General features: G+C 46.8%; 1 protein-coding gene across 1 annotated transcript in view; it reads left to right on the top strand.

Annotated features, from left to right (window-relative positions):
• The first annotated feature begins 1,450 nt into the window (after positions 1 to 1,450).
• CORO2A (coronin, actin binding protein, 2A) overlaps positions 1,451 to 26,324 on the top strand; it is a 54,349-nt gene continuing 29,475 nt past the window's right edge. Inside the window, exons 1-2 of the mRNA XM_011939484.1 lie at positions 1,451 to 1,507; positions 16,011 to 16,211. Coding sequence (XP_011794874.1) covers positions 16,011 to 16,211 — 201 coding nt within the window. The 5' untranslated portion in view covers positions 1,451 to 1,507. The remainder of the gene's footprint in view (positions 1,508 to 16,010; positions 16,212 to 26,324) is intronic.

The following is a 26,324-nucleotide window of genomic DNA, read 5'->3' as shown; positions in this document are numbered from 1 at the left end:
TTTTTATTTTTGGTGGGGGGTGGTGGAGGTAGGGGGACAGAGTTTCGCTCTTGTTGCCCAGGCTGGAGTGCAGTGATGCAATCTCGGCTCACCACAACCTCTGCCTCCCAGGTTCAAGCGATTCTCCTGCCTCAGCGTCCCAAGTAACTGGGATTACAGGCATGCGCCACCATGCCCAGCTCATTTTGTATTTTTAGTAGAGACGAGGCTTCTCCATGTTGGTCAGGCTAGTCTCAAACTCCCAACCTCAGGTGATCCACCCACCTCGGCCTCCCAAAGTGCTGGAATTACAGGCGTGAGCCACTGCACCCGGACCAAGGGCTACATGCTCTGCTCCTTGCTCATCTCCTAGCAACCTGGCGATGTGGTACTGAGACTTAGAGAAGGGAAGTGAGTCTGGATTTGGATCCACGTTTCTCTGACTCTTAAGCACGTGTACTGGCTGCGAAGCTGTTATGGGACAGCAGACACAATAGGTGGGTTTTGTTTCAGCTGTGGAGCACCACGAGAAGGAGGACGGAGAGGATTGGGACTCCGGGTTCTGGAGTGCTGGCCTCAGAGCATGCAATTTATATATTGAGAAGAAGACTTAAGAAAGCAAGCCAAGGAGCAGAGCCACAGTGGCCACCAAGTTGGGGGGTGGTTGAGTACTCATGGAGCTCTTGGAGTTTGGACAGGAGTTCCTGCTGCTTATTAATCGTGTAACCTCAGAAAACTGACACCGCTGCTCTGCCGAGTGTCCTGGCCACACTCACAAAGTGGAAATAATCCTCCGCACCCCCAGGTGGTTGTGAGGGGTAAACTGAGCAATAGTTGTGAATCACAGAGCTGGGCTGTACAGCAGTAGTTCTCAAAGAGTGGCCTCTGGGCCAGAGGCTTCCTAGTCACCGGGAACTTGGTTGGAAGTGCAGACTCTCAGCTCTCACCCACGCTGCTGAATCAGAAACTCTAGGGTGGGGCCCAACAATGGGGGTTTGTTTGTTTGTTTGTTTTTTGTAGAGACAGAATCACTGTGTTGCCCAGGCTGGTCTGGAACTCCTGGCCCTAAGCAATCCTCCGACCTCGGCCTCCTAAAGTACTGGGTCACAAGCGTGAGCCACCACCTGGGTTTGTGTTTTTCCAGCCCTCCAGGTGACCCTGAGCACCCTCAGATGCTCTGCTGTGACACAGCAAGCAAACACATGTAAATGCGATGAGGCCACTGTCCTCACAGCCAGTCTTGCGGGCAGAAGTGCCTTTCCCGCAGGGGCACTGACATCTTTCCTGCACTCTTTTCATCCTCATAAACCCAGACTGCTGGCACTGGAAATCTGAGAAGGGCAATCAGTCTGGCCTCCTGCCTTTCTGGCCTGCAGGCCCAGCCTGAACAAACAATTTAGCTGGCGCTCCTGGAGGCTAGAGGCAGAGAGGAGGTACCTGGCCATCCTCTCCTGCCAGCTGTTGCAGACTCTGCCTGGGGAACCGATTACGGGTGAGCAGAGGCATTTATCTCCATGTTAACAAGCAGGTGAGAGAGTAACTTCCCATCCCCTTCCCGCTGTGGGGCCGAGCTTGGAAGTGGGGCATGGGGTCGAGCTCAGAAGTGGGGTGTGGGGCTGAGCTCGGAAGTGCGGTGTGGGACTGCCAGTATCTGCAGGAGCAGGCAGGCCCTCAGTCGTATCTGGGGACTCTTGTCGCAGGGCAGTCACACCCTTTTCCTCTTGAGTGCAAGCACAGAAGGCCTCAGAATTCTGCCCCTCCTCCTCATGGGGTTCCACAACCCCTCCAGCCCACTGGAGCTGGACATAAAATGAAACCCACTAATTTCTTCCTTAGATACCAGCCCAAAGTTGAGGAAAGAAAATCGTTTCCCAAGCTCAATGTCCTAACTTCCTAATTGCAGGGGTTAAGTCAACTTCGGCTCTGACCATGTCACTCCCCCAGTTACAAACTTCGATGCCTCCCCACTGTCTCAGGCGCCACCTCCTCAGCACTGCGCCCCAGCCTCTTTCCCAGCGGCAGCCCCATTACTGGCCTGCATTTGCTCAGACCCAGCCTCCCCACCCCAGCGCAGCAAGCTCCTGGCTCCATCTCCGCACACCACAGCCAGGCGTGACCTAGCACAGCGCCTTCTACCCCGGTGCCTCCCCTTCCCTCCTCTGCTGGGCTTGCTCTACTTGACCTTGAAGGATCAGCTCAGTCGTATCCTCCCGGGGACCCTCCCTAACTCCCCAGATTTCCATCTCCCTGCTGCAACTTGCAGCGCTGGCTTTAGCCCTGGTGATCCGGAATTGAGCTTGCTGATTACGTGGGGGCCTCCCCCATCCTCTGAGCTCCCCCATAACTGACGCTGTCTGGGTCTGTCCATGCATCTCCCCTACAGTACCCAGCATGGCATCAAGCTCAGAATGGGCACCGATGATGGCGTCTGAACTGACTCTGGGCCCAGGTCCCTGAGGCAGGCAGAGTGAGGGCTGATTTGTGGGTCCATGCTGAGAACAGAATGCAGGACCCCTGGTTGGATGCCCACCCCAGGACCAGAGTTACCGAGCTTCAGCCCTGCCTCGGGCTGACTGTGGGACCTGAAGCAAGGCGTTCTTCCTCTCTGAGCCTCGGTGTCCCTCCCTGTCCAAAGACAGGTCCGAAAGCTCTGTGCCAGAAAGTGGACAGAGAGCAGGAAGTGGAGCCATCAGATTTTCAGCCTCCTGGAGGTGTCTTGGGAAATCCCCAGTGACCCTTGTTGCTCGAAACTCCCAGATAAGGAGATTGTGCGGCAATAAACCTGTGTGGAGTTTTGGTCAGGGCTTGATTTGGGGGATTAAACAGAAAGAAGCTCTGCTCTATCTCCAGAAGGTCCAGGCAGGACAAGACCTTCTCAGGACAGCTGACGGCTGGACAGCTCTGTTGCCCTTGTGGTCCCGCATGTGTCTGGCGTGTACAGGCTGCAGCGCCCTCCACAGACTGTCCTAACAGGTGGGCAGGGCAGGGCTGTTACTATTATATGGATAGAAACAGAAAGCGAGAGAAGTGATGAGATTTGCCCAAGGTCATGGAGCGAATTGGTGTCAGAATTAAGATTCTCGGCTGGGCTTGGTGGCTCACATCTGTAATCTCAGCACTTTGGAAGGCCAAGGGAGGCGGATCACCTGAGGTCAGGAGTTCAAGATCAGCTTGGCCAACATGGTGAAGCCCCTTTGCTCTACTTAAAATACAAAAATTAGCCGGGCATGGTGGTGCACGCCTATAATCCCAGCTACTCGGGAGGCTGAGGCAGGAAAATCACTTGAACCCCGGAGGCGGAGGTTGCAGTGAGCCGAGATCAAGCCATTGCACTCCAGCCTGGTGACAGAGCGAGACTCCGTTTCAAAACAACAACAACAATGAAAGAATTAGGATTCTCCAGCCTGACCAGCACATCTGCTATGACAGCGATAGGCCCAGCCCCTTGGCTCCTAGCGCCCCAAGGAGGGATTGGAAAGAAGCTGCTGGTGTGAGTGAAAGCTCAAGCCGGGAGTCAGGTTGGCCTCCCCCTGGGTACCCACAGGGCTGTAGGTGGGCACAGCAGAAGGGGAGAACCATCTAGGGTTGACAGTCCTATGGGTGTGTTGGTGGGAGAGGAAGGAAGAGAAGGAAAAAACGCAATGGGCAGGAAAGGAGGAGAGGAGGGACGCTTCCATGAGATGAGCTCCTACTTTGTGCCGGACAATGCAAGGTCTTTTACGTACATGATCTCATTTAATCTTTTAGATTCTATGAGAAAAATATGAGGATACTCTAATGCTACGGCATAGAGACAACTAGGGGTCCAGGGCTTGAATCTGGTGCCTTCTTTCTCCCTGCCTTTGGCTACCTCCCCAAATGTCAGGATGGGACCGCATGGGATGGAGAGACTGCTCAGTCTGAGAGCTGGGGAGGCTCCCTGGAGGTGGTTCTGTTGGAGCTGGGCCAGGAAGGTGGGGTGACAGGAAGGGGCTTTCCAAGAGCCCTGCTAAGAGCCACCCAGCGACTTACCTGGGCTGGCTTAGTTCTAGGTGGAGGGAGGGGGTGTGAGCAAAGATGGATTATCTGGGAAATGATGCTTCTTTATTTTCTTTTTGCTTCTCCCCTTCTCTTTTGAAAACCATGATGCTTTGAGGGGAGAGCAGACAGACCAGTTTGTCTCAGAGAACAGGTCGGGGGAGATGAGAAGGAGATCAGAGACTCGGGGAATGTAGGGACCTCAAAACCCAAGTCCAGCAGAGGACTTTATCCTGAGGACAGAGGTGACCCGGGGTGGGTTTTAAGGGAAAGTGCAGGCCCAGAGTTGGGGGTGGAATATGTGAGGCCTGAGTCCCCAAGAAAGAAGGCTGCTCAGGCCTTGGCATGGCCTGGGAGAGGGGTAGAGAGCAGGTGGGGGCTGTGGGGGCAGGGCTGGGGAGGAGGCAGGGCAGGAGGAGGTGGCTCTGGGCAGTGTCAGATGTGGGAAGAAGGCACTCCCTCAGGCCTAATCTCATCAGGAAGAAAGAGGCCTTGTCTTGGTTTGCTCTCTGACTCAATCTGTACTTCCTGTGGGCCTGCAGAGAGGCATCTGTGCTGGACCAGAAGGATGGGCGGCTCGGGGGTGGGGAAGGCGGAGACCTGAGGACAGGACTGTTTGCATTTGCTGGCTACAGACAGCTTCTGCCTCACTGGTGATGGTCGATCCCCAAAGGAGGGTCCCTGGATGGCTGCGCTCCTGCTTCCCTGCCTGGGCTGTGCTGATGGAGAAAAAGCAAAGGGCTCCTTCCCCCGCCCCTTCACCCCCTCCCGGGCCCCTCAGCACTAGGGCAGGGCGGGGCCTTCTGGCCTCCACCCGGGAAAGCCCAGCCCAGAGAGATGCACAAATGCACTCTCTTGGATTCTTTTTGATCAGTAGGAATTGTCAGCTAGCCTTCTGCATGTGTGTGTCTGTTCCCCCGTCATCATGGTTTGCACCAGGAGTTGGAACTCTCCTGAGCCACTCAGCCCCTGGCAGGCTGCTTTATGCTTTCTGGTTTGGGGTTTTTACTTAGATCCCCAAAATGCTGGGCCCCCGGCATGTACCTGTTGTGTGTTAAATCACATCTCAGTGTCCTGTACACATTGGGACCACAACAATCTTACTAGCCAATGTCTTTTGAACACTAAGTATGCACCAAGTGTCACTCTGCATGCTGTGCGTCTCACCTTATGTAAGTGTCCAGGAACCCCTGAGAGAGAGTGTGGACCTGTGACTGAACAGCCTGGCTTCAGATTCCAGCCCAGCCACTAACTAACTATGTGATCTTAGGCAAGTTATCTAACCTATCTGTGCCCTGTTTCCTCATCTTAAAAATGGGGCTACGACAGTACATGCATGAGGGTTGAGTTAGTATGTGGAACATACTTAACACCTAATCAGCAATATAGGTGTTAGCTATTATGTGTATTTGTAGTGCCTGGTTTTCCTGGTGAGGAAATAGACACATTAAGTAACTTGCCCAGAGTGGCAGATAGGAAATGATAGAGCAGCACTGTCCAACAGAACTTTGTTCAGAGATGGGTGTGTTCTTTAATTACAGTGTTCATTGGGTGTTGCTTATATGGTTTCATCTGTGACTATTAAGCACATGTGGCTTTTGAGCTCTTGAAATATTGCTAGTGTGACTAAGGAGCTGGATTTTACACTTTATTTAATTTTAACTCTAATTTAGAAGCCTTGTGGGACTAGAGGTTCTGTGTTGGACAGGGCCATTTAGAGTCAAGATTAGAACCCTGACAGTCAAGCTCCGGGGCCTGGGCCACTTTTGTGCTCTCCTGCTTCTTTCTTGCTTAAATGTTTTACAGTGGAAATGTAAAGACACATACAAAATTAAAGACAAGATTCAAATAAATCCTCTTGTACCCTCACCCACTTTCAGTAGCCATCAGCAGCCTGTTTCATCTCTACTTGCTTATTCCCTCCTCCTCTGTCCAACAACCCCAAGTTATTTTAAGATAAATCCCAGATGTTATATCATTTCATCTGAATAGTAGGTATATATCTCTAAAAGATAAAGACTGTTGTCTAATATAAGCACAGTATTATTACCACACCTAATGACAGCAATTCTTTAATACTGTCAGGTGCCCACTCCGCTTTCCCTGATTGCTTCCTGATGCCTTTTTGCAGTTGGTTTGTGTGAATCTGTATCCACTCAGGATCCGCACATTGCACTTCCTGCTATGCCTCTGATCTCTTAAGTCTCTTCTGAACTATAATGACCCTTGTCCCTTTTTCCTTGTCATCTTTAAAGAAACCAGATCTTTTAAAAAATATATATGTTTATTTCGTTGTGCTAAAATACCCATAGTATAGTATTTGCCATCTAAATCATTCTTAAGTGTACAGTTCAGTGTATTAAGTACACTCATGCTGCTGTGCAGCCACCACCACCATCCATCTCTAGAACTCTTTTTATCTTGCAAAACTAAAGCTCTATATCCATTAAACAATAACTTTTCATTCCTCCCTACCCTCAGCCCCTGGCAGCCACCATTCTACTTTCTGTCCCTGGGATTTTTGCCTACTCTAAGTAACTCATATAAATGGAATCACACACTGTCTTTTTGTAACTGGCTTATTTCACTTAGCATAATGCCCTCAAAATTCATCCATGTTATAGCATGTGTCAGGATTTTCTTCCTTTTTCTTTTCTTTTCTTTCTTTCTTTCTTTCCTTTTTTTTTTTTTTTTTCTTTGAAACAGGATCTTTCTCTATCACCCAGACTGGAGTGCAGTGGTTTAATCATAGCTTACGGCAGTCTCTAACGCCTGAGCTCAAGTGGTCCTCCCACCTTGGCCTCCTGAGTAGCTGGGACTACAGGTGTGTGCCACCATGCCCAGCCAATTTTTTTTTTATTATTATTTCTAGTAGAGATGAGGTCTTGCTGTGTCACCCAGGCTGGTCTTGAACTCCTGAACCCAAGCGATCCACCTCATCCTCCCAAAGTAGAATTTTCTTGCTTTTGAAGGTTGAATAATATTTCATGGTATGAATATACCACATTTTACTGATCCATTCATCTGTGGACGGACACTTGGGTTGATTCCACATTTAAGCTATTGTGAATAATGCTGCTATGAACACGAGTGTGCAAATATCTCTTCCAGACCCTGCTTTCGTTTCTTTAAGGGTGTATATTCCAGAAGTGGAGTCGCTGAATCATATGATTGTTCTATTTTTAAATTTTTGATGAACTGCCATACTATTTTTCATAGCAACTGCACCATTTTACCTACCAACAGTGCACTAAATCAGATTGTTTCAAATCAAATTGTTTGCTTGCTTGTTGTTGAGTTGTTGGACTTCTTTATATATTCTCAATAGTAACACCCTATCAGATAGATTTGCAAATATTTTCTCTCATTCCATACGTTGCCTTTTCACTCTGTTGCTAGTGATACAAATACAAACAAGTTGTTAAATACAAACAAGTTGTTAATTTCCATGAATACAATTTGTCTATTTTTTTTTCTTTTGTTGCCTGTTCCTGGTGTCATAACCAAGGAATCATTGCCAAGCCCAATGTTGTAAAGGTTTTGCCCTTTGTTTTCTTCTAAGGTTTTTTGTAGTTTTAGCTCTTCTGTTTAGGTCTTTGATGCTTTTTGAGTTGATGTTAAAAACCAGAAAATTTAGCATGTAGGATTTCCTGTGTTTTTTTCCTGATTGCATCTGTGTGGCTATTGAACATGTTTCTCCACACTCTGTGTGTGTAGTTACAAAGACACGGTCAATATTGGGTCTCATTTTTTGGCAAGGCCACTTTATAAGTAGTGTTTCCTGTTGCTTCATATTAGCAACACATAATGTCTGGTTATCTCTTTTAGTGATGCTAAGATTGGTCAGTGGGTTCAGGTGTTGCCAACCCATCCATTACACCACTGAGTCTCAAACTTTAAGCTGAGGGGCTGGTTAAAGCAGAGTGGTGACCCCCCCCCCAGAATGCCTGATTCAGTAGGTCTGGGATAGGAGGCTTGAGAATCTGCAACTCTAAAAAGTTCCCTAGTGATACAGTTAATGGGGGACTGCACTTTGAGAACTACTGCATCACATCCATGATGTGTTTCTGTTCTCCTTGCTCCTAACATGCACTGGAATCACATGGGAAGCTTAAGCAGTGCTGGCATCTGGTTCCCCACCCAGTAGTCTGATTCAAGTGATTCTAATGTGCAAAGTTGCAAGCCCCTGCCCTGCATGTTAGCAGTCCCTCAAGGTCACACCATCTCATCTCTTCCTGCTCTTGTCCATTTTCCTAAGAGGTATGAACATGTGGAGAGCAGTGACTGAATTATTCATCTCTGACGCCTCCGAGCCCTGCTCCTGACACGGCTTGGCGCAGAATAAGCACCAAGCCAATATCGGATGAAGATTGGAGATTGAATGAAATCCTCTTCACCTCTCTTTATAAAGCTTCCTGGATTATTCTGCTTTGAAATTTCTATTCTCTGGTTCAGTATGTTAGGCTCTTTAAGAAATGGATTCTAGAGCCTCCTCTCTTGCAGGCAACTTGACAAAGTCAGGGCTGCTAGGGATTTACAATAGAATTGTTATGTGTAAGCGAGGCACAGTGGCTCATGCCTGTAATGCCAGCACTTTGGGAGGCTGAGGTGTGAGGATCGCCTGAGGCCAGGTATTCAAGACCATCCTGGCAACAGAGTGAAACCGTGTCTTTACAAAAAAATTAGCCAAGCATGGTGGTACATGCTTGTTCTTAGCTATTCAGGAGGCTGAAGTCATAGGATTGCGCGAGCCCAGGAGGTTGAGGCTGCAGTGAGCTGTGATCACACCTCTGCACTCCAGCCTGGGCAGCAAAGTGAGGCCCTACCTCAAAAAAAAAAAAAAGAATTGTTACACACAGACCTTGGTGGTGGTGGTGGTGGTGGGAGAGTGACCAGCTTATCCCTGTTTGCCTAAGTAAGACTTCCCCCAGTTTAGCACTGTAAGTCCTGCATCCCTGGAACCCCTCCACAATCCCAGGCAAACCAAGACAGTTAGTTACCCTACTTCTGTGGAGAGTGGCAAGGACCCTTCTTGCTTTGAAGGAGGGAGGAAAAATTACCCTGTGGGGTGAGACTCTTAGGTCCTAGCACCCTGGATCCCACTATATCACTTCAGACCTTGTTGCTGGCTGGTGCAAGGCAAAAGTTAAGACACCTTGTGCCAAGAGGTGGTGGTTTAAACCAGGGCCTGGCCTCAGATTCACAGAGGCCAGTTGTGAATAAAACCCTTACAAAGGAGAAGTAGCTGAGCCTTGTATTTGTTTTCTTCCTGCCTGTGAGAAAGGAAGGTGCTGTGGGAAATGGTTACCCAGATGCCTAGGTTGGCAGCAGGGTGGTCTTACCCTCCATGGGCTTTGACTTCAGAGCCAGATATCCCTCCCACAATGGGTGGATCAGAGACCCCATAAGGATTCTGGATGACAAAAAAGAGCTTTCCCAGCAAGTCTAGGGCCAAGGCCAGGATCAAGATGAACTGTGACAGATAATAGTGGGTCAGGGATTGGAGTCCAGGTGAGGGACCCCCATAATGAGATGTGGACTGTGTGAATTCTCATCCTTTGTAGAGCACCTTCACACAGAGCGGTCTTTATCCTGATTAATGGTGACCTCTTTTCGATTTTTTGAAACAACTGGGTAACTTGTGGTTCTAATCTTCCCTAACTGTGGCTATGACGTAAGTGTGGTGGTTCAGACCCTCTCACCAGGCACTTACAGGTGGCAGCTCACTGTGCCCACAAGTCAAATTTTAAGAGAGAGAAAAGATAAAACTTCAAATATTATATGTGAAACCACAAATTTACAAAGGGGAACTGGTAGCCAGCAATGCCTACCCATCCTGTTCAAAGACCATATCAGGTCGTTTCATTCTTTCCTTAAAGCCACAAACAATACAATTAATGAATAATCTATTATAATGGTTTGCACCACACCCAGTTTGGGTTCAGTTTCAGCCACCCTGCAGCTAACCCTTGTCCTGCAATGAGTTTAGGGCTGGGCAAGGAAGAGGGGCCTTTGGAACAGGTGGGAAGCTCTGTCTCTGTCTCTTTCTCTCTCTCTCTCTCTCTCTCTCTCTCTCTCTCTCTCACACACACACACACACACACACACACACACCCCACATGTATGTCACAGAGGAGCACATTGCATAGCAGGAAGCGGGGTCTCTGAACTAGTCCTCAGACTACTTCCCACCTGCACTGCTCATCATAACTTGACTTCAGTCTAGTCACTTCCCTTGCACCTCAGTTTTCCCATCATCAAATGGGGAAAATAATCCCCATCTACCTTGCAGGAGAGTTGTGAGCCACTGTCAGGCATTAAGAAATAAACTCAAGGCCGGGCACAATGGCTCACGCCTGTAATCTCAGCACTTTGGGAGGCAAAGGTGGGTGGATCACCTGAGGTCAGGAGTTTGAGACCAGCCTGGGCAACTTGGCAAAACCCTATCTCGACTAAAAATACAAAAATTAGACGGGCACAGTGGCACGCGCCTGTAATCCCAGCTACTCTGGAGGCTGAGGCAGGAGAATTGCTTGAACTCAGGAGGTGGAGGTTGCAGTGAGCCAAGATAGCACCACTGCACACTCCAGCCTGGGCAAACAGAGCCAGACTCCTTCTCAAAGGAAAAAAAAAAGAAATAAACTTAGTGCGATGCAAAACCCAGAGATGACTAAACCCTTTTTAGGAGTGGCGAATTCACAGGCCTCGGAGCCTAATCCCATGGCATCAGGCCCACCAAGCCTGCATGGGACTGCAGCAGCAGAATGGATGCCATCTCCTGCGTTGTGCCCCAGCAGTCTGTCCCAGAGTGCCACACCTGAGAAGGCCTGCTGTGGCTTTGATGTGGGCCCAGCCAGATGGAATGGAGCAGGATAGGACCAATGGCCTGGGATAGACCTGGCTTGAATAGGCTGTTCTGGCCCAGCCTGTGGGTGAAGGGCCCGCTACCGTACTTACTTGTGGGCAAGTGCCTGCTTGTAGGGAAAATGAAACTCCTGTTCTCTGAATTGCTGAATCATTAAAATCATGCATGCAGTGATACACGCATGCGCTCATGCACGTGTATATACACAGCCTCAGTTAAATATCCAAACGGATGCACATGTGCATGCACACCCACAAGAGGACACAGGCACTCATGAACATCCTGATGAATGCAGTTCTTCTGCACACACAGTACGCACACAGGCCAGCACGCATGCACAAGCTTCACCCGTGCATATACGCATACACTTCCATACCACACACAAAGGGAGAGGTAGCTGGCCTTGCTAGCGGCTGCCCCACCCCCTGCTTGTGTAATTTCCCTTCATGGCAGCAGGTCTGGAAGAATCTTAGCAGTGCAAATAAGAGTTATGGTGGGGAGAGGATTGGGGGGCGGGCAGAAGGGCATTGATGTTCACACTCCTTTGCTGTCAGCTGGCTTCATCCATGGGGAAGTGGGGCGCCTTTCCAGAGGGGTCTAGCTAGCTTCCTGGGCCTCCTTTTCCTTCTCTGTAGAGTGGGGGTGGTCGTGATCATGACAGTTCCTCTTAGGGGCAGAGGTGAGATCCAGGGCTGTGATGGGTCTGAAAGAGCTATTATCATCATGGCTATTGTCTGTGAGGACCTGGAGCTGCAGGCTCAAAAGCTGCAGGCTTGCGACACCTGAGTTCAGCCCCCAGGCCTGCTGTTCACTAGCTGTGTGACCGGGTTACTGGCCTCAACACCTACATCTGAACCGGGGAGCAAGGTAGCACCCACTTGCTCTATTCATGCATGGAAAGCATTTGGAATGGCACCTGGCAGTTTGTAAGCACTCAAAAACTGTGACTTCTTATTGCCACAGAGGTGACTGTGAGCTTGGGAGGTGTTGCCCAGGCCTTTCACGGCCTCCTCACTCCTCCTGGATAGGGAGTGGCTCTCAGGAGTTGGGCCAGACCCCAGGTACCCGCTACAGGTGCATAGACGGGCTGTAGAGGGAGAGAGCTCAGAGGGTCCAGAGGGGCCAGGGCTGTTGTTAATGTAAGGTCGTGTCGATTTCAGCGACTACCCCAGGCCCACCACGTGCACTCAGGCACCACATTTGGTTGATCCCACCTCCTTGGTATTTCAGTAGCATCCTCTCCCCACCATCCTGCCCACGTCACTGCCCTACTTCAGCCCAGGTGACCATTGCCTCTCACCTGCTCTAACCTTTCCTCTGCTCAGTAGTCAGAGGAAAATCTGAAAATTAAATCTGTTCCTCTATCTCCCCTGCTTTATTTATTATAATTATTATTAATTATTTTTGAGACAGAGTGTCACTCTGTTCCCTAGGATAGAGTGCAGTGGTGCTCACTGCAACCTCCGCCTCCCAGGTTCAAGTGATTCTCCTGCCTCAGCCTCCAAAGTAGCTGGGACTACAGGCACGCACCGCCACACCCGGCTAATTTTTGTATGTTCAGTAGAGACGGGGTTTCACCATGTTGGCCAGGCTGGTCTCAAACTCCTGACCTCACGTGATCCACCTGCCTCAGCCTCCCGAAGTGCCGGAATTACAGGTGTGAGCCAACACGCCCAGCCTCTCCCCTGCTTTAATTTCTCCAGTAGCTCCCCACTGCCCTCAGAGTTTGGGTACCTGAGACAATCTGGGTCCTGTCTCCTTCTCTGTGGCCATACCAAGCACAGGCAGCCACTTGCCATCTCCATGAGCCAGACTTGCATAGGCTGTATGAGTCAGGATGGGTCGCTATGCTCCATGACAAAAAACCCCTTATCTCACGGTTCACTCTATAAGTGTATTTCTCTGTTGCACTGTAAGTCAGTAGAAGAAAGTGCTCTGCTACACACGCTTCCTGAGGGACCAACCACCTTATGGCTGCACCATCTGAAACATGCACCCTTCTCATCCCTTCAGCCAAGGACGAGAGTCCAATGGGATGTCTGGTGAGCATCACCAGCGCCACAGACAGGTGCACTCCCGCCACCCCCAGCCACTGCTCAAGGTGAGGCAGGGGTGGGGGGCCTGGAGCAGAGCCTGCTGACTTGCTCCTCTCTTTCCCACCCCGAGCCCAGGCCCAAGGCGGCTCCTCCACTGCCACCAAGTTGCCAAGACCCTAGGGAGGTCATTTGTCCTTGTTGTTCCTTTCCAAGGGGACCCCCAGTGCCCATTTCTCTCAAAACTCACTATAGAGAAAAGATGTGCTGCTCCTTAGCAGCTTGTGGCTTTTATCTTATGGACATCAAATAAATCCCTTTCTGATTCTGTTTTCCTTGTTGAATTGGCCACTAGGAAGCTCAGACCCAAATCTAAGGTCTACCTCCTCTGTGTGGTGGACCTGGCAGCACACCTCGCTTAACTCCTCCTGCATTTCAGGTGATCTCTTTTTACCTGCGTTTTCCTTGTGTCCCTATTTTTCCTCTTGTAGCTTTTTCATTTCCTTCCATCTTGTATTCTATTTCTGTGAGTCTTCTTAAATCCTTTCTGGAATCACATGGGCATTAATTAGTCAGTCCATCCCTACATTCTGTGCAGCTTCCTGTAGCTCTGGCAAGAGCAGCCCCGGTTTAGGGCAAAGCTCCCGAAAGGAGAGTTGGAATTTCTGAGCTTTACAGGATACACAAGCCCCTGCAAGGTTGACCTGCTACCTGGTTCTGTCTAAAGGGCTTGCCTCAGGGGTCAGGCCCTGATCGCTGTGACCTGCCTGAGGTCACACAGTATAATCTCGTGCTGAGGACCTGAGCGCAGAGAAGAGCCTCATGGGTCAGCTGTGTGGGCGGGGTAAGCACCTTCTTTGTCTCGACCAGTGTAGGCCCAGCCAAACCTGCCTTCCCACAAGTAGGGAAGGTGGGGGCCCAAGGGGGGTAGACACTGTGCTGGATACTCCTGGAGCAGAGCCTTCTCTGAGGAAGCTCCAAGCCAGCAGAGAAAATGAGAACTGACCCTGAACCCCAAATCAGGGTGGACAGTGTCAAGGGCTAAGGGCAAGGGGAGAGATGACTGTCAGGGAACAGAGGAGAGCAAGATCTCTGCTACTTGGGGTATCAAGGAGGACTCTCTGGAGGAAGTGGCTTGGGATCTAGGGAAGGGGTGGATTGGGATTTGTGGAGATGGGAACAGGAGGTAGGGGGATTGGAAAGGCAAGCCAAGCAGCAGGAGAGGGAAGGGCAAAGAGCCAGAGGGCTGGAGATGCAAGAGCAGGTGCTGAGGAAGCTGGAAGGTGCCGTTTAGAAGAGCTAGAAGAAACGAATCTTGGAATAGGGAATGAGACCCCAGCCAGAGGTCTTGAATGCCAGACCAAAGGATTTGGCCTTGATCCTGTAGGGCAGCAATGAATGGGGAGCATCAAGGGTGATGTGAGGCCAGGGGCAGTGGCTCACGCCTTTAATCCCAACCTTTGAGAGGCAGCTACAGGAGAATTGCTTGAGATCAGGAGGTTGAGACCAGCCTGGGCAACATGGCAAGAAAAAAAATTTTTTTTTAATTAGCCAGGTATGGTGGCATGTACCTGTAGTCCTAGCTACTTGGGAGGCTAAGGCAGGAGGATCCTTGAGGTCAGGAGTTTGAGGCTGCAGTGAGCTATGATCACACCACTGCTCTCCAGCCTGGGTGACAGAGTGAGATCCTTCCTCAAAAATAATAATAAATCAAGGGTGATATGAGGTGAGGGTGGGGTGGGCAGGGCTTGGTATTCAGAAGGGTCCCTCTGGCCAAGAGGAGGCCCCCTGGTGTTATGGGTATGGGCTTGGCCACGGAAGAGGCCTAGACCCTCTCACAGGCCACTCATGATCTGGCTCTCCTCGCCCCTGTCTTTTATTCTTTTCATTCACCTTACCCAATATACATGGTGTGTGTGTGTGTGTGTGCGCGTGTGTGTGTGTTTTCTTCTTTTAAATTTCTCTTTGATAATCTTACTAAACTACGTGTGGTTTCCCCAAACTGTTCTGTCTGCCTAAGACACCTTCCCCCAGCTCTCCCTCATCCTGCCTACATGACCAACTCCTACTCATCCTCCAAGTCACAGCTTAGTTGTCACTTCCTCTGAGAAGCCCTCCCTGACTGTCATGTGCAAATCTCTATTATTACACATAGTACGGTGGGTCCCAGTGGCCCAGACTCTCCTAGTAGCCTCACCCAGAGGACTCTTCACTCCTGTAAAGGCTGGGCTCAGGCCTACTGTTTCCAAACTACCTGGTACCTGGCACAGGGCCTAGATACACATGATGCTCGGTAAATATTGAGTGAACAAATATAAGGCTGGACGAGGAGCAAAGCAAGCTGAAGATGCCCAGATGATACTAGTGGTTGTGATTGCCACTGTTGATCAAGTATCTGCCATGTGCCAAGGGGTCTAAATACATCATCTAACTTAATCCTTATGACAAGGCTATGAGACAGATACTTTTTTCAATCTCTTTGTCTTTTATTTTTTTTAGAGACAGAGTCTCGCTGTGTTGCCCAGGCTAGTTTTGAACTCCTGGGCTCAAACAGTCCTCCTGCTTTGGCCTCCCAAAATTCTGGGATTACAGGCATGAGCCACCATGCCTAGCTGAGACAGATACTTTTGTTACCTCATTTTACAGATGGAGAAACTGAGACTCCAGAGGTTAAGTCACTTGCCATCCAGCTGATAAGAGACAGAGCTGGGACTGAAACCCAGGCAGGCTGGCTCCAGAGAGCACAGTGGTACCTACTTAGTTGGGCTGAGGGTGCTGGGCTGTCTGGTGAGACGGCAGTTGGGGGTCAATGTGGTGGATTCTCTCTGTGGTTTTTCTGCCTTTTTACATTCACACTCAAAGGGATGAAAAGCCTTAACACATCAGCAAGCAGTCAGTGATAGCTATACATCATCCCATCTTACCTCACCAGGTCTATAGAAATAACTGTAATTAGAGTATTTTCACTTGGTCGCCCTTCACAGTGCGTCACCGTCCACGTTGAACTGACCACTGTCCTGCTTGTATCCTCTTATGTACTCTTAAGACGAGAGCTCCATGTGTCCCATGATCAGGGCAGGGAGCCTCATACCCTTTGTCCCATTTGTCTCTTGCAGATGTCATGGCACCCCCAGTACCGGAGCTCCAAGTTCCGTCATGTCTTTGGCAAACCAGCCAGCAAGGAGAACTGCTATGACTCCGTACCTATTACCCGCAGCGTTCACGACAACCACTTCTGTGCCGTGAACCCCCACTTCATTGCAGTTGTGACTGAGTGTGCTGGTGGAGGGGCCTTCCTCGTCATCCCCCTGCACCAGGTAAGGACACCCCCAGGCCCAAACAGCTCTCTGGAGGCAGTGCAGGACAGAGGGAAAGTGGAAAGAGCCTAGCTTTCTAGAAAGTCCTAACCCTGCCCATTACTAGCTGTGTGACCTTGAGTAAGTCATTTCATCTCTTTGAGCCTTGGTTTCCTCACGGGAAAAAATACATCTATCCTGAATTTTAGCCTCTAGCAGTTGGCCTAGCTACTCCTAGCACCTCTCCTCTTCTTTACAAAATAATTCTGCAAATTAATTTCCTCCTGAATAAAATATAATTTTTTAATGCTTTACTGGGATAACAGGAAATTGAGAAAGTCTCCAAAGCCACCTTCCCCACCAAAGAAAGGGAAATAAACATTGAGTCAAAACTAGCTAGGAGAGGCAAACAGTAAGCAAGCAGGAAGAACAGGCTTGTCCTGAGGGCAAGAGTTGCTAGTATAGGTTGGACGATATAAAGTTGTGGATATTCAACTGGTTTTGACCCCAAAAAGCAACAGTTTCACATAGGTCAACCTAATAGCAAGTCCATTCAGGATGCCAACCCTAAGTCTCTACTTTAAGGCAGAATACCTGAAGGGGCTAGAGGGATCCCAGCTTAGTAGTGCCACTGGCTCACAGCAGAAACCGACATGAAACCTCTCCAGAGGAAAGGATCCACAACGTGGACATGATCCCCACAGATTAAACACAGGGACATGTGAATTCACAAAGATCACAAAACATGTACACCACCATGAGTGAGAGTCAGTTGAAACAACAAATAGCAGACTTAGACCCCCAGAGGACTTCAGAAGTTAAAAGATTATACAGGATTAGAATCTCATAGACCAGGTTTCCTGAACACAATGCAATTGAGTTAGAAATCAATAACAAAAGGTAAATCTTACATTCCCATTCATTTGGAAACTTAAAAACATATTTCTAAATAATTTATAGGCCAAAAACAAAATCCAAATGAAAATTTAAAAATCCTTGGAACTGATACAATGAAATATATCACAACACTTACGAGATGTAGGGAAAGCAGGGCTTCAAGAGAAATCTGTAGCACAAATGCTTATATTAGAAAAGAAGAAAGCCTAAAAAGTATGACTAAACATTCCATCTAAGAAGTTGGAGCCGGGTACGGTGGCTCACACCTGTAATCCCAGCACTTTGGAAGGGCAAGGCCAGGGGATTACTTGAGCCCAAGTGTTTGAGACCAGCCTGGGCAACATGGTGAAACCCCATCTGTACAAAAAATACAAAAATTGGCTGGGCATGGGGGCATTTGCCTGTGGTCCCAGCTACTCAGGAGGCTGAGGTGAGATCACCTGAGCCCAGGGAGGTTGTGAGCCATGATTACAACACTACTGCAGCCTGAGCAACAGAGTGAGACCCTGTCCCAAAAAAAAAAAAAAAAAAGTCAAAGAGCAGCAGAATAAACCCAAAGAAAGTTTGAGGAAGGAGATAATAAAAAGCAGAAATCATGGAAGAGAATATAAGGATACATTACAGAAGATCAAAAGGGCCAAAAGTTTGTTGATAGACAAGCCCCTGCAGAGACTGGCCAACAATAAAAGAGAACGGGTACAAAAAGCATCAGGAATGAGAAAAACAATATCACAGCAGAACTTTGAAATCTAATAAGACACGAATACAAGCAACTGTATGCCAATAAATTTGAGAACATTAACAATATGGGCAATCTCCTTAAAAAATACAATTTGTCAATACTGATTCACGTAGAAATAGAAAGCCTGAATAGTCCTTTAAAGGAATGGTCCTTTAAGTACTTTAAAAATTGAGCAATAGGCCAGGCGCGGTAGCTCATGCCTTTAGTCCCAGCACATTGGGAGGCCGAGGCTGGCAGATCATGAGGTCAGGAGTTCGAGACCAGCCTAGCCAACATGGTGAAACCCCGTCTCTACTAAAAATACAAAAATTAGCCAGGCACAGTGGCGGGCGCCTGTAATCCTAACTACTCAGGAGGCTGAGGCCAGAGAGCCGCTTAAACCCAGGAGGCAGAGGTTGCAGAGAGCTGAGATCATGCCACTGCACTGCACTCCAGCCTGGGCAACAGAGCCAGACTCCATCTCAAAAACAAAAACAAACAAACAAAAAAAAATTGAGCAATAACAATTTCCCTTAAAGAAAATAGCAAAAGGAAAGGCAAGCTATAGAGTGGAAAAGTATATAATAAACATGACAAAAGACTCATTTCTTGAATGTATAAAATATAGCCAAAAATCCACAAAACACTGAACCAGCACTTCATAGCAAAGGAAATCCAAATGGCTAATAAGCATTTGAAAAACTACTCAACCTCATTAGTAAACTAGTGCAATACCACTACACATCAGATTGTCAAAAATGTCTAACACTAGTAAATGACAGCAAGTATACAGAGTTGTGTAAGCTATCAGACACTTCTGATGGGAGTGTAAACTGGCACACCTGTTTTGGAAAGAAGAAGAAAATGCATATATCTGTGACCCAGAAATACCACCCATAGGTTTATACTACGCAGTGTGCACCACTGGAGCTTCTGTGCACCAGAACAGAAGCACGAGAATGTGCAGAGTAGCATTGTTCGTATTATTGCAAAACTGGGAAAACCTGTATGTCCAAGAATTTCATAAATAAATTATGGCCTATCCATACTAGTGAATATACGAAACCATGAAAAGGAGTAAAGTGTAGTTATATACAACAACATGGTTGAGTCGGAAAGATAAGGTTGAGTGAAATCAGCCAAACAAATTTTAAACTATATCATTTAATTAACCTTAAATTAAAAACTGCTTGCCCTAAACCATATTTTAACAGTTGCATAATTACATAGTAAAATTTTAAAGAAAAACAAAGAAGAGACTACCGTGAAAAACAGAATAGCAGTTACCCCTGGGGGATGGAGTGGGTTATGATTGGAAAGCATCTCATGGGAGACCTCCTATGTGCTAGTAATGGTTCATGTCTTGGCCTGGGAGGGTAGCAATTATGGGTAATTTATTTTCCAGTAATTTGTTAAGCTGATAATTTTCATTCTTTACATTTTTGCATGTTTCTTATGTTTTACATATATATACACACAAACACACATATATATATACACACACACAAAACACATAAGAAAGACTCTAGGCCTAGATGGTTTTACAGACAAATCCTACAAAACTTTCAAGGAACAGATTCTAATCTTTTACAAACATTTCCATGAATAGAAAAGATGAACAACTTCTTTCCTCATTCTGTGAGGCCACTGCAACCTTGATACCAAAACTAGACAAGGAGGACAGAATAAGAAAGAAAAAAATATTGATCAATCTCACTCATGAAGATGGATGCCAAATTACTAGCAAATTACAGTAAATAACAAAAGATACATTTGGACCAAGTTGGATTTACTCCAGAAACTAAAAGTGGTTTAATATTAGTAAACCTATAAAGGTAAATCATCATATTAGCAAGTGAAAGAGGAAAAACCATATGATCATGTCCATAAATGGAGAAAAAGTGTTGATAAAGCCCAATACCCAGGCATGAGAAAAACTCAGCAGCAACAAAAAGAAAAGTAGCAAATGAGGGAGAAGAGAGAATTTCACTAACTTATAGCAAACAGCATTTTAAAACCTTTTTATCTTGAAACAATTTCAAGCCTACAGAAGATTTGCAAATAAAATTGAACTAATTCCTGATTAAGCTTCACCTGGTTTACTGGTTTTAACGTTTTGCCTCTCGGGGTGTGTGTGTGTGTGTGTATGTATGTATGTTTAGAAACAGAGAAGTTATAGACATATAACCTGCGCAGCATAGCAAGACCCCATCTCTTAAAAAATTGTTTTTTAGTTAGCTGGGCACAGTAGTACACACCTGTAGTCCCAGCTACTCGAGAGGCTAAAGCAGGATAATTGCTTGAGCCCAGGAATTTAAGGTTGCAGTAGCTATGAAAGCACCACTGCACCCCAGCCTGGGTGACAGAGTAAGACCTCATCTCTTAAAAAAAAAAAAAAAAAGTTATCAGCCAGACGTGCGCTGGCTCACGCCTGTAATCCCATCACTTTGGGAGGCTGAGACAGGCAGACCACTTGAAGTCAGGAGTTCGACATCAGCCTGGCCAACATGGTGAAAACCCGTCTCTACTAAAAATACAAAAAATTAGCCAGGTGTGGTAGTGGGTGCCTGTAATCCCAGCTATTTAGGAGGGTGAGGCAGGATAATCGCTTGAACCCGGGAGGTGGAGGTTGCAGTGAGTTAAGATCGCGCCGTTGCACTCCAGTCTGGGTGACAGAGCAAAACTCTGTCTCAAAAAAACAAAAAAAGAGATGTATAGAGATGACCCTTTACCCCCAAATACTGTACTTCGGTCTGTATCTTCTAAGAACGAGAATATTCTCTTACATAACCACATTCTAGAAATTTAACATTGATACAATGCTAATTATAATATACAACCCAAATTCAAATTGTATCAGTTGTCCCAGTAATGACCTTTATCGTAGCTTTTTTTTTCTGATCTAGAATCCAATTCAGGACCACGCATTAATTGTCATCTCTTAGCCTTCCTTATTTCATGATATTAACATTTTTCAGGAGTAAAGGTCAGTTGTTCAGTAGAATGTTTCTAAATTTGGACTTACCAAATTGTTTCCTCGTGATTAGAATCATTTATGTATTTTTGGCAAGAATATTGCATGAGTGGTGCTATATCATTTTTAGATCATTACGTCATGGGACACATGATGTCAGTTTGTCACATTATTCATACTATTAACTTGACTTATTTGTTAAATAGTGCAAACATCATTCATAAAGGGGAAATGTTAGAAGCATCTGCAGACCAGGCAGGGTGGCCAACACCTATGGGCCCAGCACTTTGAGAGGCCAAGGTGGGCGGATCTCTTGAGCCCAGGAGTTTGAGACCAGCAACATAGTGAAACCCCATCGCTACAAAAAATGCAAAAATTAACGAGGCATAGTGGCCCATGCCTGTAGTCCCAGCTACTCAGCAGGCTGAGGCAGGAGGCTCCCTTGAACCCAGGAGTTCCAGGCTTCATTGAGCCATGAACGTGCCACTGCACTCCAGCCTAGGTGACAAAGCGAGACCCTGTCTCAACATAAATAAACAAAATAAAATAAAATCAGGAATAAGATAAAAGGTCATGTCCTGCACAGTAAGACTAGGAAAATGTAACTTGTCAATACTGATTCAAGTAGAAACACAAAGCCTGAATAGTCCTCTAACTACCAAACACTGAGCAATAAAAATTTCCCTTAAAGAAAAGACAAAAGGGCCGGGCGCGGTGGCTCACGCCTGTAATCCCAGCACTTTGGGAGGCCGAGGCGGGCGGATCACAAGATCAGGAGATGGAGACCATGGTGAAACCCCATCTCTACTAAAAATACAAAAAATTAGCCGGGCGAGGTGGCGGCGCCTGTAGTCCCAGCTACTCAGGAGGCTGAGGCAGGAGAATGGCATGAACCCGGGAGGCGGAGCTTGCAGTGAGCCGAGATCACGCCACTGCACTCCAGCCTGGAGGACAGAGCGAGACTCCGTCTCAAAAAAAAAAGACAAGAAAAACAACAAAAGAGGCCGGGTGCGGCGGCTCATGCATGTAATCTCAGCACTTTGGGTGGCCGAGGCGGATGGATCACCTGAGGTCAGGAGTTTGAGACCAGCCTGGCCAGCATGGTGAAACCCCGTCTCTACTAAAAATAAAAAAAATTAGCCGGGCGTGGTGGTGCATGCCTGTAATCCCAGAGGCAGGAGAATTCCTTGAACCCAGGAGGCGGAGGTTGCAGTGACCCGAGATCGCGCCATTGCACTCCAGCCTGGGCGACAGCAAAATTCCGTCTCAACAAAAAAAAAAAAAAGAAAAAAAAGATGGCAAAAGAAAAACAAGTTGAAAGTTTTAGGATGGAAAAGGAAGAAATAAAACTGCTATTATTTACATATATAATTGTCTACATAGAACTCAGAAGAACATGTAGTCAAATTATTAGAAAAATAAGAGTATTTAGAAGGTAGTGCATACAAGAATCAGAACACAAAAATGAATTGCATTTGTACATACTGGGAATATTTAGATGATATAATTAAACATTTGCAATAGAATAAAAGAAGATTGGATACCTAGGAATAAACAAGCAACACCTAGAAGGAAAATGATAGAACATTGTTAAAAGACTAATAAAGATGACCTCAATAAATGGAAATATTTACTATATTCATGGATAGACACTTTTACTTCCTCCCTCAAATTCCCACAGCATTCTCTTTTATTAGGACATATTCCAAGCCTATTTTTTTCCTTAGACCCATGCCCTGACTACTTTGAATTAGAGTCATTTGTGTTTTTCTGCTAGTACCTCCTAATGTAGTTGGGTGCATAATTGTTGCTCATAAATTTTCATTGACTCGACAAATTATCTAATGGTTGTTCATCCAGATAAACAGGGAGGGCATAAATGGCCAAGGGAAGGGCACAAGCAAAGGCATGGAGGTGCAACTGTATGTAGAATGCTCAGGAAGCAATGCAGAGAACAGCTGTCCGGCCAGAACAAATAAACAATCTGTGAAGGAGAAGAAGGGGAGTACCCTGAGGAAGTGGACGGGGGCCAGCTGAGCAGAGACTTGAATGTTGGGGTGAGGCATGTGACCTGTATCCTAAAGAGAGAGAGAATATTTCAAGCTGGGGAGGGACAAGTGCAAAATGGGATTTGTAGAAAGACATAAAAGGGTAAAAATGGGAAGGACCCCTATAGATGGCCCATGTTGCTACTTGTTTCTTCCAAGCTCTGCATGCTTGTAAAAGATTATGTCCACCAAACAAACTGCATTCTTAATTAATTCAATAATTAGTTGGTTTTCCTGACTTTTATTAGTCAAACTCTCAGAACTGTCACTGTTTCTAACTTGCATGAACTGCTCAGTGTAAATGGGCACTAACAACTGATATAAAGAAAACGTGATAGAGTGTGACGTGGGTGGGGAGAGGGGACCTAGTTTAGGCAGGATCGTCCAGGAAGACATTCCTGGGAAGGTGACCTTTGAGCAGAGAGCCACTTGAGGCTCTAGAGGGAGAGTATGCTGGCAGAACAAATAGAGCATGCAAAGGCCCTGAGTGGGAATGGGTTTGGTGTGTCTGTGCATTGTCAGCACGTCGGCAAGAGTGGTGGGAGGAGGTGAGGTCAGACTGGAGAGTAGGGCCTGGACTGTGAAGGTGTCGTAAGCCCAGGCAAGAGTCTGGACTGTATCCTGTGTCCAGTGGGAAGCCACTGGAGGGTTGAAACTCGCTTGTCGGCCGGGCGCAGTGGCTCAACTCTGTAATCTCAGCACTTTGGGAGGCTGAGGCAGGCAGATCATGAGGTCAGGAGTTCGAGACCACCCTGGCCAATATGGTGAAACCCTGTCTCTACTAAAAATACAAAAAATTAGTTGGGCGTGGTGGCAGCCTCCTGTAATCCCAACTATTTGGGAGGCAGAGGCAAAAGAATTGCTTGAACCCAGGAGGTGGAGGTTGCAGTGAGTCGAGATTGCGCCACTGCACTCCATCCAGCCCAGACAATGTGCAAGACTCTGTCTCAAAAAAAAAAAAAGAAACTCACTTGTCCTGCACAGCCTGATCCTAGGTAAAATGTGTGATTCTCTTTGGGCTTTTTGAAATATCATAAATAGCTCAAAGACACCTGTTAATCGCTGTCATCACAGACTCGTAGGAATCCAGACCCAGCAGGAGCTATGATACAGTTTGGATGTTTGTCCCTCCAATTCTCATGTGGAAATGTGATCCCCAGTGTTGGTGGTAGGGCCTGATGGGATGTGTCTGGGTCATGGGGGCGGCTCATGAATGGCTTGGCGCCCTCCTTGTGATAATGAGTTCACCCAAGATCTGATTGTTGAAAAGAGTCTGGGACACCTCCCCGCCGCCTGCTTTCTCCCTCTCTTGCCATGCGGCACACCTGATCCCCCCCTCATCGTCAGCATGATTGGAAGCTCCCTGCAGTCCTCACCAGAAGCAGATGCTGGTGCCAGGCTTCTTTTGCCGCCTGCAGAACTGTGAGCCAAACAAACCTCTTTTCTTCATAAATACTCAGTCTCACATATTTCTATATAGCAATGCAAAATGGACTGACACACCCAGGAGCCACTGATCAGAACTTCTCACACTTTAGTGTTACAACACAGATTCTGATGCAGTGAGTCTGAAGTGGGGCCAAGGAATCTGCATCTCCAACAAGCTCCCAGAGATGCCCAATAAAATACAGGATGGCCAGTTTAATTTGACTTTCAGATAAACAATAAATAATTATTTTTGATTTTTTCTTTTTAATTAAAAGTTTTATTTTGACATCATAGTAGATTCACAAGCAGTTACAAGAAATAGTACAGTGCAATTCTGTGTATCCTTTACCCTATTTCTTCCAGTGGTAACATCTTATAAGACTACAGTACACAGTACAGTATCACTGCTGTGATATTGGCATCAATACCGTCAAGATACAGAACATTCCATCATCACAAAGATCTGTTCCCTCCACCACCATTCCCTCCTTAACCCCAGATGGCAATTAACCCGCTCTCCATTTCTATACTTTTCCCATTTTAGGAATGTTACATAAATGGAATCATAAGATATGTAACCTTTTCAGCTTGGCTTTTTTCACTCAGTGTAATTCTCTCACAATTCAGTTGGGTTGCTGCATATATTGAGTATTGATCATGTTTTTTGGGTTTTTTGTTTGTTTGTTTCTTTTTTTTTTTTTTGAGACAAGGTCTGGCTCTTTCACCCAGGCTGGAGTGCGGTGACATGATCATATCTCACTGCTGCCCTGAAGCCTCCACTTCCTGGGCTCAAGCAATCCTCCTACGTCAGTCTTCCTAAATAGCTGGAACTACAGGTGCATGCCATCACACCCAGCTAATTTTTGTATATTTTTTATGTAGAGGTGAGGTTTTGCTATGTTGCCCAGGTTGGTCTTGAACCCCTGAGCTCAAGTGATCCACCCACTCCAACCTCCCAGACTTCAGGAATTACAGGTGTGAGTCACTGTGCCTGGCCTCAATTGTATGTTCCTTCTTTCTTTTTTAAATTTATATGTATTTATTTATTTACTTTATTTATTTTTTTGAGACAGAGTCTCGTTCTGTCACCCGGGCTGGAGTGCAATGGCATGATCTCGGCTCACTGAAACCTCCGCCTCCTGGGTTCAAGAAATTCTCCTGCCTCAGCCTCCCAAGTAACTAGGACTACAGGCACACACCACCACACCTGGCTAATTTTTTATACTTTTAGTAGAAATAGGGTTTTGCCATGTTGGCAAGGCTGGTCTGGAGCTCTTGACCTCAGTTAATCTGCCTGCCTCAGCCTTCCAAAGAGCTGGGATTACAGGCATGAACCACCTTGCCTGGCCTCTTTTTTTTTTTTCCAATAGAGACGAGGTCTCATGATGTTGCCCAGTCTGGTCTCAAACTCCTGAGCTCAAGTGATCCTTTCACTTCAGCCTCCCAAAGTGCCAGGATTACAGGCATGAGCCACCACTCCCGCCTCTGTGTTCTTTCTTATTGCTGAATAGTATTCTGTGGTATGGATGCACTACAGTTTATATAACCATTCACTCACTGAAAGCCAGTGGGTTGTTTCGAGTTTGGGGCTATTACAAATTAAGCTGTTAGAAACATTTGTGTACATATTTCTGGGTGAATTTAAGTAAGTCTCCATTTCTCTGGCATAAAGGGCCAGGAGTGCAGTTGCTGAGTCATTAGGGAGTTGCATGTTTAGCCATATAAGAAACTGTCAATCTATTTTCACAAATTTTTGGTGTAAGTAAAATATTGCATGGGACCTACTTACACTGAAAAATTAGTTGTTTATCTGCAATTTGAACTTTACTGGGCATTCTGTATTTTACTTGCTAAATCTGACTTCCCTCCTCCTAGGTGATACCAATGCTACTTGTTTGCCAATGCATTTTCAATAGCAAGGCTCTAATCTAGCTCATGTTCATAATTATGGAAAAATCTCAAGCACAAAAGTAGATAAAAATAGGCCGGGCGCGTTGGCTCAAGCCTGTAATCCCAGCACTTTGGGAGGCCAAGACGGGCGGATCACGAGGTCAGGAGATCGAGAC

The sequence above is a fragment of the Colobus angolensis genome, unplaced genomic scaffold, assembly GCF_000951035.1.
Source record: "Colobus angolensis palliatus isolate OR3802 unplaced genomic scaffold, Cang.pa_1.0 Scaffold181, whole genome shotgun sequence".
In the NCBI taxonomy this organism is placed as follows: Eukaryota; Metazoa; Chordata; class Mammalia; order Primates; family Cercopithecidae; genus Colobus; species Colobus angolensis.
The sequence above is the reverse complement of the archived record's forward strand: the minus strand, read 5'-3'. Positions and strand labels throughout refer to the sequence as shown.